This window comes from Staurois parvus, unplaced genomic scaffold, assembly GCF_062004578.1.
Source record: "Staurois parvus isolate SC_StPar_1 unplaced genomic scaffold, SC_StPar_1.0 ptg000129l, whole genome shotgun sequence".
NCBI lineage: Eukaryota > Metazoa > Chordata > Amphibia > Anura > Ranidae > Staurois > Staurois parvus.
The window spans coordinates 6795283-6808644 of record NW_028317925.1 but is presented as its reverse complement, the minus strand read 5'-3'; the positions used below and the strand labels follow the sequence as shown (position 1 = coordinate 6808644).

The following is a 13362-nucleotide window of genomic DNA, read 5'->3' as shown; positions in this document are numbered from 1 at the left end:
GTGAGAGTGAAGACCCTCCGAGGACTATCATTGGCTGGATGTCCTCTATTGGTATTGTGGGTGTATCTGTCAGTGGCTGGTGCCCTCGGCTACGTCAGGGGAGAGCTGGCTCTGTGATTGGTCTGTGCGGGGAGAACACTTTAGCGCCAGTTTCGAGGGCAGAGACCCGCCAGCCGCAGAGATGTTTGTCAGCGACTTTCGTAAGGAGTTCTATGATGTGATAGTGCACCAGGTGAGGAGAGGGTGAGGTGTGTGCACACGGGGGGTTGTAGGCCGGGCTGTGCCTCGCTGATCCCTCTGACCCCGGCTCTAGTGTATTGTGTGGAAAGGACATAAGGGGGCTTGTTCAGGATCACCTGAGGAAATATGGATTATTATTAGACAGGATTTATATATCGCCAACAGTTTGCTCAGTGCTTTACAATATAACGGGAGACAATACAGCAACAATACAGTTCAATACAAGAGGGTTAGGAGGCCCCTGCTCCTCGGAGCTTACAATCTAAGAGGGAGGGGCTAATGGTGCAAAAGGTAATAACTGTGGGGGGTGAACTGATAGGAGGAATAGAAGATTCCATTATAACTGAGGGCAGGGTAGGCTTCCCTGAAGAGAGAGGTTTTCAGAGATCACCTAAAAATGAGCAGAGTAGGCAATAGTCTGAAAAATTGGGGTAGAGAGTTCCAGAGGATGGGGGAAGCTCTGGAGAAGTCCTGAAGAGGAGACGAGGGAGCTAAAGAGTAGGAGGTCATGCGAGGAGCGGAGAGTACGGTTTGGGTGATCTTTGGAGACAAGACTGGTGATGTAATTTGGGGCAGAGTTATAAATGGCTTTATACGTTATTGTTAATTATTTGAATTTTATCCGTTGGGCAATGGGAAGCCAGTGGAGGGATTGGCAGAGAGGGGTGGCAGATACGGAACGGTTAGTAAGGTGGATGAGTCTGGCAGCAGCATTCATGATAGACTGAAGAGGGGATAGTCTGCGATGAGGTAGGCCAATGAGGAGGGAGTTACAATAGTCAAGGCGAGACATAACCAGGGAGAGAATAAGTTGCTTAGTAGTTTCAGAGGTTAATAAAGGCCGTTTCTTGGAGATGTTGTGGAGATGAAGTCTACAAAGATTTGCAAGGAAAAATGTCACCAGCACACCGAGGATCACCAATATGGGTCCAAAGGTTCTAATGAACGATCACATAGTTACAGCAAGGCAATGTTTCGGAGTCTCGCAGGACCCCTTCATCAGGCATGTGACCACGACACAACACAACTGAGGGGATTTAATATTAACACATATTTGTGCTTTTTTTGGATCGCAGATGAACTTTAGTTATGATGATTCCTCATGATTGAAGTATATAAGGTCACATGCCTGATGAAGGGGTCCTGCGAGACTCTGAAACGTTGCCTTGCTGTAACTATGTGATCGTTCATTAAAACCTTTGGACCCATATTGGTGATCCTCGATGTGCTGGTGACATTCTCCCTTGCTGATTTTGTTGGGTACCAGCCGACGGTCGCTGCAGCACCCACTTATACACACAACCATTTTTAACGCAGGAACGTGTGCGTTTGGATTGTACACTTGTATTGTCTACAAGATTTGGACAGTGATTGGATTTGGGGCTGAAAGCACAGATGGGAGTCTAGGATTACACCTAGCACCCTGGCATGAGGGAGGGACTGATGGTTGTATTGAATAGGACGTGTGTAGTGACACATTCCTGTGTACTGCATTGTGGGAAGTGTTAAATGAAATCAGTGGTTACAGCATACACTATCATTTGTTACATCAGTATTGTAATAAGGCCTCGTCCACACAAGCGTACACCCGTACGGGCGGCCACATTGTGGATGCACAGGTGTTCCTGTGTAGACTGACCAATTTATGTCGGCTGGGAAGTGGCGACAACTTTGCAGGCCTGGGAAGCCCAGAAAATTCACAGAAAAACAAGGAAAGAGGGCGCACCAGCCTTGCGCATTTCCTTTGCGACCACATTTATTGAATGAATAAAACAGATGCCTACTCACAAACGTCATGAAATGTCATTTTTGGTATGCACAGTGTCATAGACAGCCAGGATCCCTGAAAAATGTTCCAATCACAAGAAGACCCTCAAAATGGCTAACACGTTTCAGAGGGAGATCCCCTCTTCCTCAGAGCCCTGAGGAAGAGGGGATCTCCCCTCGAAATGCGTCCTCCGATTTGAAGGTGTTTTTGTGATTGAAACTTTTTACAGGGACCCTGGCTGTCTGACACTGTGAATACTGAAAACGTGACATTTCATGACGTTTGTGAGTAGACATCTGTTTTATTCATTTAATAATTGTTATTGCAAAGGTAATGAGCAAGGCTGATGCACCTTCTTTTCTTGTTTATTGTGCTATCGGGGCCATGCACCTGCACAGCTCTCAGATTGGGAGCAATGGCTGCTTCATTGGAGCTCCCAAACACCAATTGACATGAATGGGACCGTCTGCAGAGAACACCTGTGCATCCCCTTAAAGACAGATGTGGCCCTTGCACAGGCGTATGCTGTAGTACGCTTGTGTGAATGAAGCTTAACCATGCAAGCAATAGATACTTTTGACAGTTTTACTTGAAACATCTCCTTTCATGTTATGTGCGCTGCCTGTCTTCTGGCCATCTCTTTTCACAACTTCCTGGATTCCCTGCATACTTTGCAGCTTCTCTGCTGTTTACTTTCGTTTTCTAAGGACTACATATCCCATGGTACATTCTGCCTGAAAGCTGTAATTTCTTTACGGATTCCTCCTCCTGGAACTCCTCTTAGCTCAGGGGGGACAACCTGCAGCTCTCCAGCTGTTGCAGGACTACAAGTTCCATCATGCCTCTGCAAGTCATAGCTGCAACTGTCAGTTTTGCAGTGTCTCATTGGACCTGTAGAGTCATTAAAAGGTTGATGTATAGTTATAAAACACCACGGAATATGGAGGAATGCAGACTGGCTCACGATCTTCTGTTTGATTTCAGCGTGTGCTTCTCCTTGTTGCACCTGATGTGGATGCACTGTGTGGATGTAAAATACTTCAGGTAAGGCTGTTTTCCTTATTGTTGTGTGTGTTTGTTTTTTAATAAAGGGACTTTAACAACTCTCAGGAACATTTTACACTTTTATTTATTCCCCCAGGGAATTATGTGCATATAACACCTGGTCCCCTGGACACAGATCAGACAGTGCTGCTTGTTCATTTCTATGAATAAAGATCTCAGTGCTGTATAGTCTGTGTTTATCTGTGGCTATTTGTAAACATACACAGTCTTGCAGCACTGAGTGATACTGTTATGAATGAAGAATCGGCACTGTCAGAGCTGTGTGATTGAGCTGCAGTTGCTTTGTATATATACTAGCAGTCATCAGTTCTATTGCACAGCCCCCACAGTGTCAGTCATTCATAACAGTATAACATCACTCAGTGCTGCAAGGCTGTATAATTCACCTTCTGGGGCTGATTAGAGATTACAGCTGTGTTCCTGGAAGAACCGTAATAGTGGTGATGGTGCCAGGAGAGAATCAAGAGATGTGAGTGCTGTAGGGATGGGGGCTCAGCAGGGGTTGCGAGGAGCATAGTGTGAGGGCAGGAAGGCACCGAAGGCCAAGCAGTCTGTTACTGCTGCCAACTCCACATTGTAGTGAATAGAACAGAAGAGGATGATGAAATTTGGAGCTGGCCGTGGTACTAGTGCACACTGGAGGAGGGCTGAATGAATGTTTGGGCTACCATGGCTGTGTTCTGTGGGGGTTTCATAAAACGTGTCTGGGAAGGGCTTCATGGCAGTGTTTTCATGAAGGGATCAAGTCTATGATGGCCTGCAAGTCGTGTGATTCTTTTGTGAATGACAAAGCTGTTCTCCAGAGTGGCCTCTGCTACTAGAGAGCAGTGTGTCACTCACAAACCTGCCTCCTTTCTAGCAGGGATGTCGGACAGCGGGGTCGGCAATGCGGCACAGCTTTGCATGGGATCAAGAAATTAGTTAAATTTGAAGTTTATGAGACGACGCCAAGCTTTTTTTATTTTTCTACATTGATATGTAAATGTAAGCTGCCTATTGTAAATAAAAATATTTTTTTTTAATTATTTTTGTAGCTTTATAGACACATGGAAATTACCCATTGTCACTCTTTTTAAACGCTTCCTGCCGACTGTACATATATATATATATATATATATATATATATATATATATATGGCCTCACAGAAGTGTCTTTATCCGTGAGGCCGCATATATGCATACCTGTGTTTGTGCTCCATAGCGTGCTCCCAGCACAGAAAAGAGTTTTGGGTCTCATACTAACATTCGGGACCCAGGACTCCCCATTTCCCAGTCAACTGATTACTCTGATAGCCTCTGATTGGCTATCACAGTGATCACTCTCTGTTCAGCCCACCCATGTGTTTTCTTTCTCTTTTGAATGGAGAGAAAGATACGTTGTCACATGACCAGGACATGTGTCTGTGGCTACAGGTACCCGTATCTTTGAGGGTGGAGTTGCGGCAGGAGAAGGAGGAAAAGACGGTTGAGACAACCCCTCAGTTATTAGGATATATGCCCATATGGCCTTGATTTATATTTGGGTCCACTTTTGAAGGTGAGCACATATATTGCACTGGGTGATCAGAGTGGCGACAAGAGAAGTATAGGAAGATTATGGAAGATATCACATATTTCTATTATATTGGTGAAGGACTATTGATATATAGAATTGTGGACTTTTTCTGTTGATTCTAATTAGGATTTTGCACTACTTCTTATATTTGTTTATAGTCTGGTGTTGTGAAAAACACTGTTGATGTTTAGCAGCAATTGAGTTTTATCAGATTCACATATTTTGATTGACACTGTGCTGATTGTATATATTTATGTCAGTGTGTTTTTAGTAGGATAAAAAAAAAGAAAAATCTCCACTATTGTTTCTGGGCCCTACTACAGGTACAAACTACAAATAACATACACTGCTCAAAAAAGTAAAGGAACACTTTGAAAACACATCAGATCTCAATGGGGAAAAATAGCATGCTGGATATCTATACTGATATGAACTGGGTAATGTATTAGGAACATAAGGATGTCCCATCATTTCATGGAAATGAAAATGATCAACCTACAGAGGACTGAATTCAAAGATACCCGAAAACCAAAGTGAAAAAATGATGCAGCAGGCTAGTCCATTTTGCTGAAATTTTATTGCAGCATCTCAGAATTGTACTCAGTAGCTTGTATGGCCCCCTTGTGCTTGTATGCCTGCCTGACAACGTTTGGGCATGCTCCTAATGAGACGACGAATGATGTCCTGGGGTATTTCCTCCCAGATCTGGACCAGGGCATCACTGAGCTCCTGGACCGTCTGAGGTGCAACCTGGTGGTGTCGGATGGACCGAAACATAATATCCCAGAGGTGTTCTATTGGATTTAGGTCAGGCGAGCATGGGGGCCATTCAATGGTATAGATTCCTTCATCCTCCAGGAACTACCTGCATACTCTCGCCACATGAGGCTGGGCATTGCCGTGTGCCAGGAGGAGCCCAGGACCCACTGCACCAGTGTAGGGTCTTACAATGGGTCCAAGGATTTCATCCTGATACCTAATGGCAGTCAGGGTGCCATTGTCTAGCCTGTAGAGGTCTGTGCATCCCTCCATGGATATGCCTCCCCAGACTATCACTGATCCATGACCAAAACGGTCATGCCAAATGATGTTACAGGCAGCATAACATTCTCCATGGCTTCTCCAGACTCTTTCAAGTCTGTCATGTGCTCAGGGTGAACCTGTTCTCATCTCTGAAAAGCACAGGGTGCCAGTGGCCGACCTGCCAATTCTCGTGCTCAGTGGCAAATGCCAGTGGAGCTCTATGTTGCCGAGCAGTGAGCACAGGGCCCAGTAGAGGACGCTGGACTCTCAGGCCACCCACATGAAGTCTTTTTCTGATTATTTGGTCAAAGACATTCACACCAGTGGCCTGCTGGAGGTCATTTTGTAGGGCTCTGGCAGTGCTCATCCTGTTCCTCCTTGCACAAAGGAGCAGATACTGGTCCTGCTGATGGGATAAGGACCTTCTACGGACCTGTCCAGCTCTCCTAGAGTAACTGCCTGTCTCCTGGAATCTTCTCCATGCTCTTGAAACCTTCTGGCAATGGCACGTACTTATGTGTGATCCTGGAGGAGTTGGACTGCCTGTGCAACCTCTGTAGGGTCCAGGTATTGCCTCATGCTACCAGTAGTGACACTGATCCTAGCCAAATGCAAAACTAGTGAAAAACAGTCAGAAAAGATGAGTAGAGAAAAAAATGTCAGTGGCCTCCACCTGTAAAACCATTCTTGTTTTGGGGAGTTGTCTCATTGTTGTCCATCTAGTGCACCTGTTGTTAATTTGATTAACACCAAAGCAGCTGAAACTGATTAACCACTTGCCGCCCAGCCACTGTAGATATACGGTGGCAGGGCGGCACTCACAGGCAAAACCACGTTTTAAAACGCGGTTCTGCAAAACAGGTAGGGGGCGCACGCGAGGCGCGTGCACGCCCTACCTGTCCCGCGGGTGTCATCAGCGGGTCCCAGCCGCCGGGTCACGGCCAGTGATTACCGGCTTTTTGGCCATGATGAGCTGTGATTACTGACAGATAACACGGCTGCATTGTTTACACACAGCCTTGTTATCTGTCAGTTGCTCAGCTCGTGACAAGCTGCAGAGGGTTTCTCTGCCTCGATCAGCTCCCCCCTCCCTCCCCCCCCCTCCAGCACACACCCCCTCCCCCTAGTAAAACACTCCCCTCACACAGTGAACACTAAAAATGTTAACCCCTTCCTCCCCATTGCCATTTGTACAGTTGCAGTGTTTTTTTTTTTCACTGATCACTGTATTGGTGTCACTGGGGATGTCAGTGACCCCAAGTCCGTTCCCCCCCAGTGTCAAAATGTCCGCCGCAGTCCCGCCATAAGTCGCTGGTCGCCGTCATATGTCGCTGATCGCCGCAATATGTCGCTGATCGCCACCATTATTAGTATAAATAAAATAAAAAATCCCAGTATCTTTCCCGCCATTTGTAAACGCTATAACTTTCATGTAAACCAATTAATTTACACGTATTGGGATTTTTTTTAGCAGAGACATGTCGCAGAATGCATTTTGGATGAAATTTGTGCCAAAATTTGATTTTTTTAATTTTTTTTACTGGACATGTTTTATAGCAAAAAGTCCAAAATATTGTTTTTTTGTCTCAAAATTGTCAGCCTTTTTTTTTATAGCGCAAAAAATTAAAAACGCACAGGCGATCAAATACCACCGAAAGAAAGCTCAATTTGTGGGAAAAAAAGGATGTAAATTTAATTTGGGTGCAGTGTTGCATGACCGCGCAATTGTCAGTTAAAGTAACGCAGCGCCATAACACAAATCTCTTCTGTAACCGCTTCCTTACCACCCTACAGCAGAAATACTGCTACAGGGCGGCATGGGTACGCAAAATCACATATATATATATACACGTAATTCGCGCTCCCGTGGTTTTCACACCCCTCCCAGATAGCGTCATATTGCCCGACAGTACACCAGTCATCACATTTAACCCCTTGATTGCCAGGAGCACGCCCATGTACAATAAACCTCCATTGCTAGTATAGTGTCTGAATGGGTCAATATCTTTGATCAGGTCAGCACTATACCAGTGTTCACATTAGTATAGCGTCCGCAAAAACGCAGCGTTAGCGGGATCAGCCCCTGCACCTGCCAACACCTGCGTTAAGCCCCTACGCTTACCCCCCCCTTCTCCCCCAGCAAGTGCAGTGTCAGTAGATCACTGTCACTTGATTCATTGCACACAAAACCGCAGTGTTCCCAGAATCAGGCCTGATCTCTGTTAGCACTTGTCGGTAAATTTTGATGACTCTCATATGCAGCAGAGTGCCAGTACTAGTGCCACTCTATCTTTTGGTGAACTGGCGAGTACCAGCGGTCTAGTACATCCTGATCTTTCACATACCTCCTTGATTTTTGGAGCTGTTTTTCACGGAATATCTGTATGCGTTGATTGTGGATCAAAGCAGTCTATATGCACAACAATTTATCGCCGCCAACCCAAATTCAAACCTTGCCAGACCAGTCACATGGAAACTCATTACGGTTTTCAAATTTAAATTTTTTTTGGGCCTAACCCTCAACATGGGCATTACTAAAAGAAATGAATTGCGGTTGTATTGGTCCGCAGACCCCATTCATCATATGCCGTGTTCTCTGCTGCCATGGCCAGGCATAGATATGAGAGTATAATGTGTTTTATGCATTTCAGCGACAATACACTCTGTCATCCTCGGGGTAACCCTGAATTTGACCGGCTCCACAAAATTCAGCCCCTCGCAAATCACCTTACCCTAAAGTTTGCAGATGCCTATAGTCCCCAGCAAAACATCTGCGTTGATGAGTCCCTTATTTTTTCTGGCCGCCTTGCATTCAAACAATTTCTCCCCTGCAAGCGTGCCAGATATGGGGTCAAGATGTAGAAGACCTGTGAGAGGGCAACAGGCTATACTTATAAGTTTTGGATTTACGAGGGAAAAGATAGTCACGTGGAGCCCCCCGGATGCCCAGACTACATGGGGAGCAGTGGCAAGATAGTTTGGGACTTGGTGTCATCATTTCTCCATACGGGGTACCACTTATACGTGGACAATTTTTATTCAAGCGTGCCACTATTTAGACATTTATTCAATCTTGGAACTGGCACTTGTGGCAAAGTGTGACCTAATGTGTGCCCACCATTAGAAGTGGGTGGATGCAGGGCGGTATAGTCTAATGGTGGGCATACCACACACTTTTTCTGGCAGAGATTTCTTCTCATTTTTTCATTCAGTCCACAGGCTGCATACAAAAAAAAAAGAACATAGCATATATACCCAACAAGGACCAGCGACGTACTGGTACATCACTGGATTTGAATGGTTATACCAGGATGATGCCTACAGCTGCAGGCATCATCCTGGTATCGTTTTTTTCAGCCGGTGATCGGCTTTCATGTAAAAGCAATCCTAGTGGCTAATTAGCTGCAAGATTGCTTTTACAAGCAGTGGAAGATTATGTCCCCCCTCCCCCGCTGCCTTCCACGGCCTTCTCGGGCAGTTTCGTGCCATCGGGGGAACCTGAGAATGCAGCCGGTGTTTCTGCCAGCTGACCATAGAGCTGATTGGACACCAGAATGATGCCAATCATCTCTATAGTCTAAGAATTCGGAAGCTACAAGCATTTCATCACTTCAGTTTCGCAGGATATAAACAGCGCCATTTGTAAATTGGGAAAGCATCTGATCACACCGATTTTGGTTTGATTAGATAATGTAAGAGCAGAGGAGATATCTAGAGTCTGATAGACCCCAGATTTCTCAAAAAAGAATATATGACAATGCCCATTGAAGTTATAGGGGTTATTTACATTCCCTGTTATAGCATTAAAAGTGATTAAAAAAAAAAAAAAATGAATGGTACAATGTAAAAATAATTTAAAAAAAAAATCAAAATAACTATAAAAAAAAAAAAAAAAATTGCCCCTCCCATGTGTGCACACCTGTGTGCACAAGCCTTGACTCTGTGCCGTTATGTAAACAGAGGTTGAACCATGCATGTGAGGTATTGCAGTGAACGTCAGATCAAGGGCAGTAATTCTAACACTAGACCTCCTCTGTAAATCTAAAATGGTGGCTTTTAAAGGCTATTAAAGCGCTGCCTATGGATATTAAAAATGTTTGCAGTTTGTCGCCATTGAACGTGGCATGCGCAGTTTTAAAGCATGTCATGTTTGGTATCTATTTACTCGGCATACCATTATCTTTTATATTTTAACAAATAATTGCTCAATATATTGTGTTTTTGTGCATTAAAAGTAAAAAAAGTGTATTTTTTTTTTAAAAATTGCATTTGAAAAATCGCTGCGCGAGTACTATGTGCCATAAAAAATTGTAGTACCCACCATTTTTTTCACCAGGGTGCCTGCTTTAAAAAATATATGTTTGGGGGTTTAAATTAATTTCCTAGCAAAAAATACTGATTGTTTTCATGTGAACAAAAAGGCTTGGTCTTCAGGTGGTTAGAAGAGTGAATGAAGTGTGGCATAAACTTCTAATGCTGGGCATAAAACGCCCCCACCCCCCAAAATGACCCCTTTTTGGAAATTAGTCACCCCAAACTATTTGCTAAGAGGAATGTTGAATCAATAGAAGAATTTATTTTTTTACCACAAGTTTTTGGAAAATGACAAAAATAATTTTTTTTTTTTTTACACAAAATTGTCACTTAAATTGTTTACTGCTCACACATGCCATGGTTATATGTGGAATTACTCCCCAAAATACATTTTGCTACTTCTTCTGAGTATGGGGGTACCACATGTGAGAGACGTTTTGGCAGTCTAGCCAAGTACAGGACCCCAAAATCCAATAAGCACCTTCAGGCTTTTAAAGGGCTTTATTTCCTCATTACACTTCCAGACTACCTATCACAGTTTCGGAGGCCCTGAAATGCCAGGATAGCACCTAACCCCCCCAAATTACCCCTTTTTGGAAAGTAGACACCCCAAGGAATTTGATAAGAGGCATGGTAAGTATTTTGCAGATCTCATTTGTTGCCACAAGTTTTTGGAAAATGAAGAAAAAAAACAAAAACATATTTTTTCTGTTCTTTTTTTATATTTCAAAACCTTGTGAGAAAAAATGAGATCTGCAAAATACTCACCATGCCTCTTTTTAAATTCCTTGGGGTGTCTACTTTCCAGAAAGGGGTCATTTGGGGGGGTTTGGGGCTATCCTGGCATGTCAGGGCCTTCGAAACTGTGATAGGTAGTGAGGAAGTTACGCACCTTCAGGCTTTCAAAGTGGTCATTGGATTTCAGGCTCCTGTATGTGGCTAGGCTCCCAAAAAGTCTCACACATGTGGTATCCCCATACTCAGTAGAAGTAGCAGAATGTATTTTGGGGTGTAATTCCACATATACCCATGGCTTGTGCGAGAAAGAAATCATTTAAATGACAACTTCGTGTAAAAAAAAAAAAGAAAAAAAAAGTTTTTGTCATTCTCCAGAAACTTGTGGAAAAAAATAAATCTTCCATGGACTCAATATGCCTCTCAGCAGATAGCTTAGGGTGTCTAATTTCCGAAAAGGGGTCATTTGAGGGTGTTTGTACTATTCTGGTATTTTAGCACCTCAAGAAATGTGATGGGCAGTCAGAAAGTAAAAGCTGTGTAAATTCCATTATCTATAGCATAGTTTGTATACGCTATAACTTTCACAAAAAGCAATCAATATACACTTATTGGGATTTTTTTAACCAAAAACATGTAGCAGAATACATTTTGGCCTAAATATATGATGACATTTTAGTTTTTTTAGATATTTTTTATGATCAAAATGAGAAAATATTGTTTTTTTCAAAAAAAAATTTTTTCTTCAAAAATTTTCTGGTTATAGCGCCAAAAATAAAAAGTGCACAGGTGATCAAATACCACCAAAAGAATGCTCTATTTGTGTTAAAAAAATGACATAAATTTCATTTATGTACAATATTGCATGACCGCGCAATTGTCCGTTAAACTAGCGCAGCGCTGTATAGCAAAAAAATGTCGTAAATTGCAGTATCTATACCATAGTTTGTAGACGCTATAACTTCCACACAAAGCAATCAATATACACTTATTGGGATTTTTTTTACCAAAAACATGTAGCAGAATACATTTTGGCCTAAATTTATAACCAACTTTGAGTTTACTATATATTTTTTATAGCTGAAAGTAAAAAATATTGTTTTTCTTCAAAATATTTGGTCTTTTTTTTGTTTATAGCGTAAAAAATAAAAAGCGCACAGGTGGTCAAATACCACCGAAAGAAAGCTCTATTTGTGTGAAAAAAAGGACGTAAATTTCGTTTAGGTGCAGCATTGCATGACCGCACAATTATCAGTTGAATTAGTGCAGCGCCAAGTAGCAAAAGAGGCCTGGTCATTAAGGGGGGTAAATCCTCTGGAGCTCAAGTGGTTAACAACCCCCTCTGCTACTTAACTGAACAAATCAATATCCCAGGAGTTTCACTGACTCGATTCTATACTCTGATTAAAAAGTGTTCCTTTAATTTTTTTGAGCAGTGTATATGGTATTGCTGCAATCGTCAGGAGCAGGAGAATGTATCTGGGGTTGTTCTTTGGTGGTGGGTTATGGTAGTAGCAAGAAATAATATACTGTTGCTAAATGTAAAAAAATAAAAAATATAATATTTTTATTTTTTACTATTTTGGGCCACTCTTTCCTTTGTTAGAAAAAATGAGATATCCATTATCATTTACTACCAAAAGAAAGCCCAATTTGTCCTGAAATAAATATTGGTGTACCTGGATACACAAAGTAGTTGAAATGATATGTACAGTTTTACTAACATGCCAAAGTTGTAAAACTGTGTTCAGACATTAACATTTTTGTTACCCTCCATCACAAAGGGGTTAAAAAGAAAATTATACCCAGCCTTTGTAAAACTACATGTCAGCAGCTACAAGTCCCTTGTAACTGTTAACTTTTAACATGCACATATTTACCATCCCATGAAGTCTTTCATTGTCTTCCTAGCACCTGATTCTTTTCGGGGTTTCAGATCCTCGTTCCACCACTTTGTATTTGGGATCTGGTTCTCACTTTCTGGGCATTCACAGCCAACCCTTCTCTGTGCATGCTAAATATTTTGGCCTCCCAGATGTGTAACGTGGTATCCCAGGGGGCTGTAGGTGTGCAGTCCAAGAGCTATGTCATCTTCACCTTAGAATGAGAAAGTAGTAGAGAGCACCTGCAGAAAAAGGAACTTGCACCAAGTATAGGATTACTTTCATTAGTATTGTTACTACGTAATAGGATTTCAGTGTGGAATTGTGCATGGTTCTTTTTCAAATGTGCTAACACTTTGATAAATGAAACTTTTTATTTTTTTTTCCCCCAAACTTTCATAAAAAGAAAGAGAAGGCATCTGCAGAGGCAGTTGAATTACTGTGTTCTCCATTAGAGCTTGTTCACTTGTGCAGTTTTCAGCACTAAAAAGGGTACTCCACAAGGGAATACAGAAAACAATTGTTGTCTATGTGCTCTGTTCACACTTGAACACAGCCTTTGGGTGAGGTGCGGAGTAGAAATATGCAACATATTTGTACCACTAACAAGATTGGACACTGCACTGTAAAACATGGCTCTTTTCAAACCTGGGTACAAGGGAGATGGTTATGTTAAGCAATACATTTTTTTTTTTTCTCATTCATTGATGGGCACAGGAATTTAGGGGTTCTAAGGTTATACTACTACCTTTCAGAGAACTTCAAGTCCTTACACGCCT

At 42.6% G+C, this 13362-nt stretch overlaps 1 protein-coding gene across 1 annotated transcript in view; it reads left to right on the top strand.

The window, feature by feature from the left end:
• Nucleotides 1-71: 71 nt before the first annotated feature.
• The window catches only part of CDC45 (cell division cycle 45), a 62194-nt gene continuing 48903 nt past the window's right edge, over nt 72-13362 (top strand). The window contains exons 1-2 of the mRNA XM_089672491.1: nt 72-232; nt 2993-3052. Of these exons, the coding sequence (XP_089528617.1) occupies nt 182-232; nt 2993-3052 (111 nt within the window). The 5' untranslated portion in view covers nt 72-181. The remainder of the gene's footprint in view (nt 233-2992; nt 3053-13362) is intronic.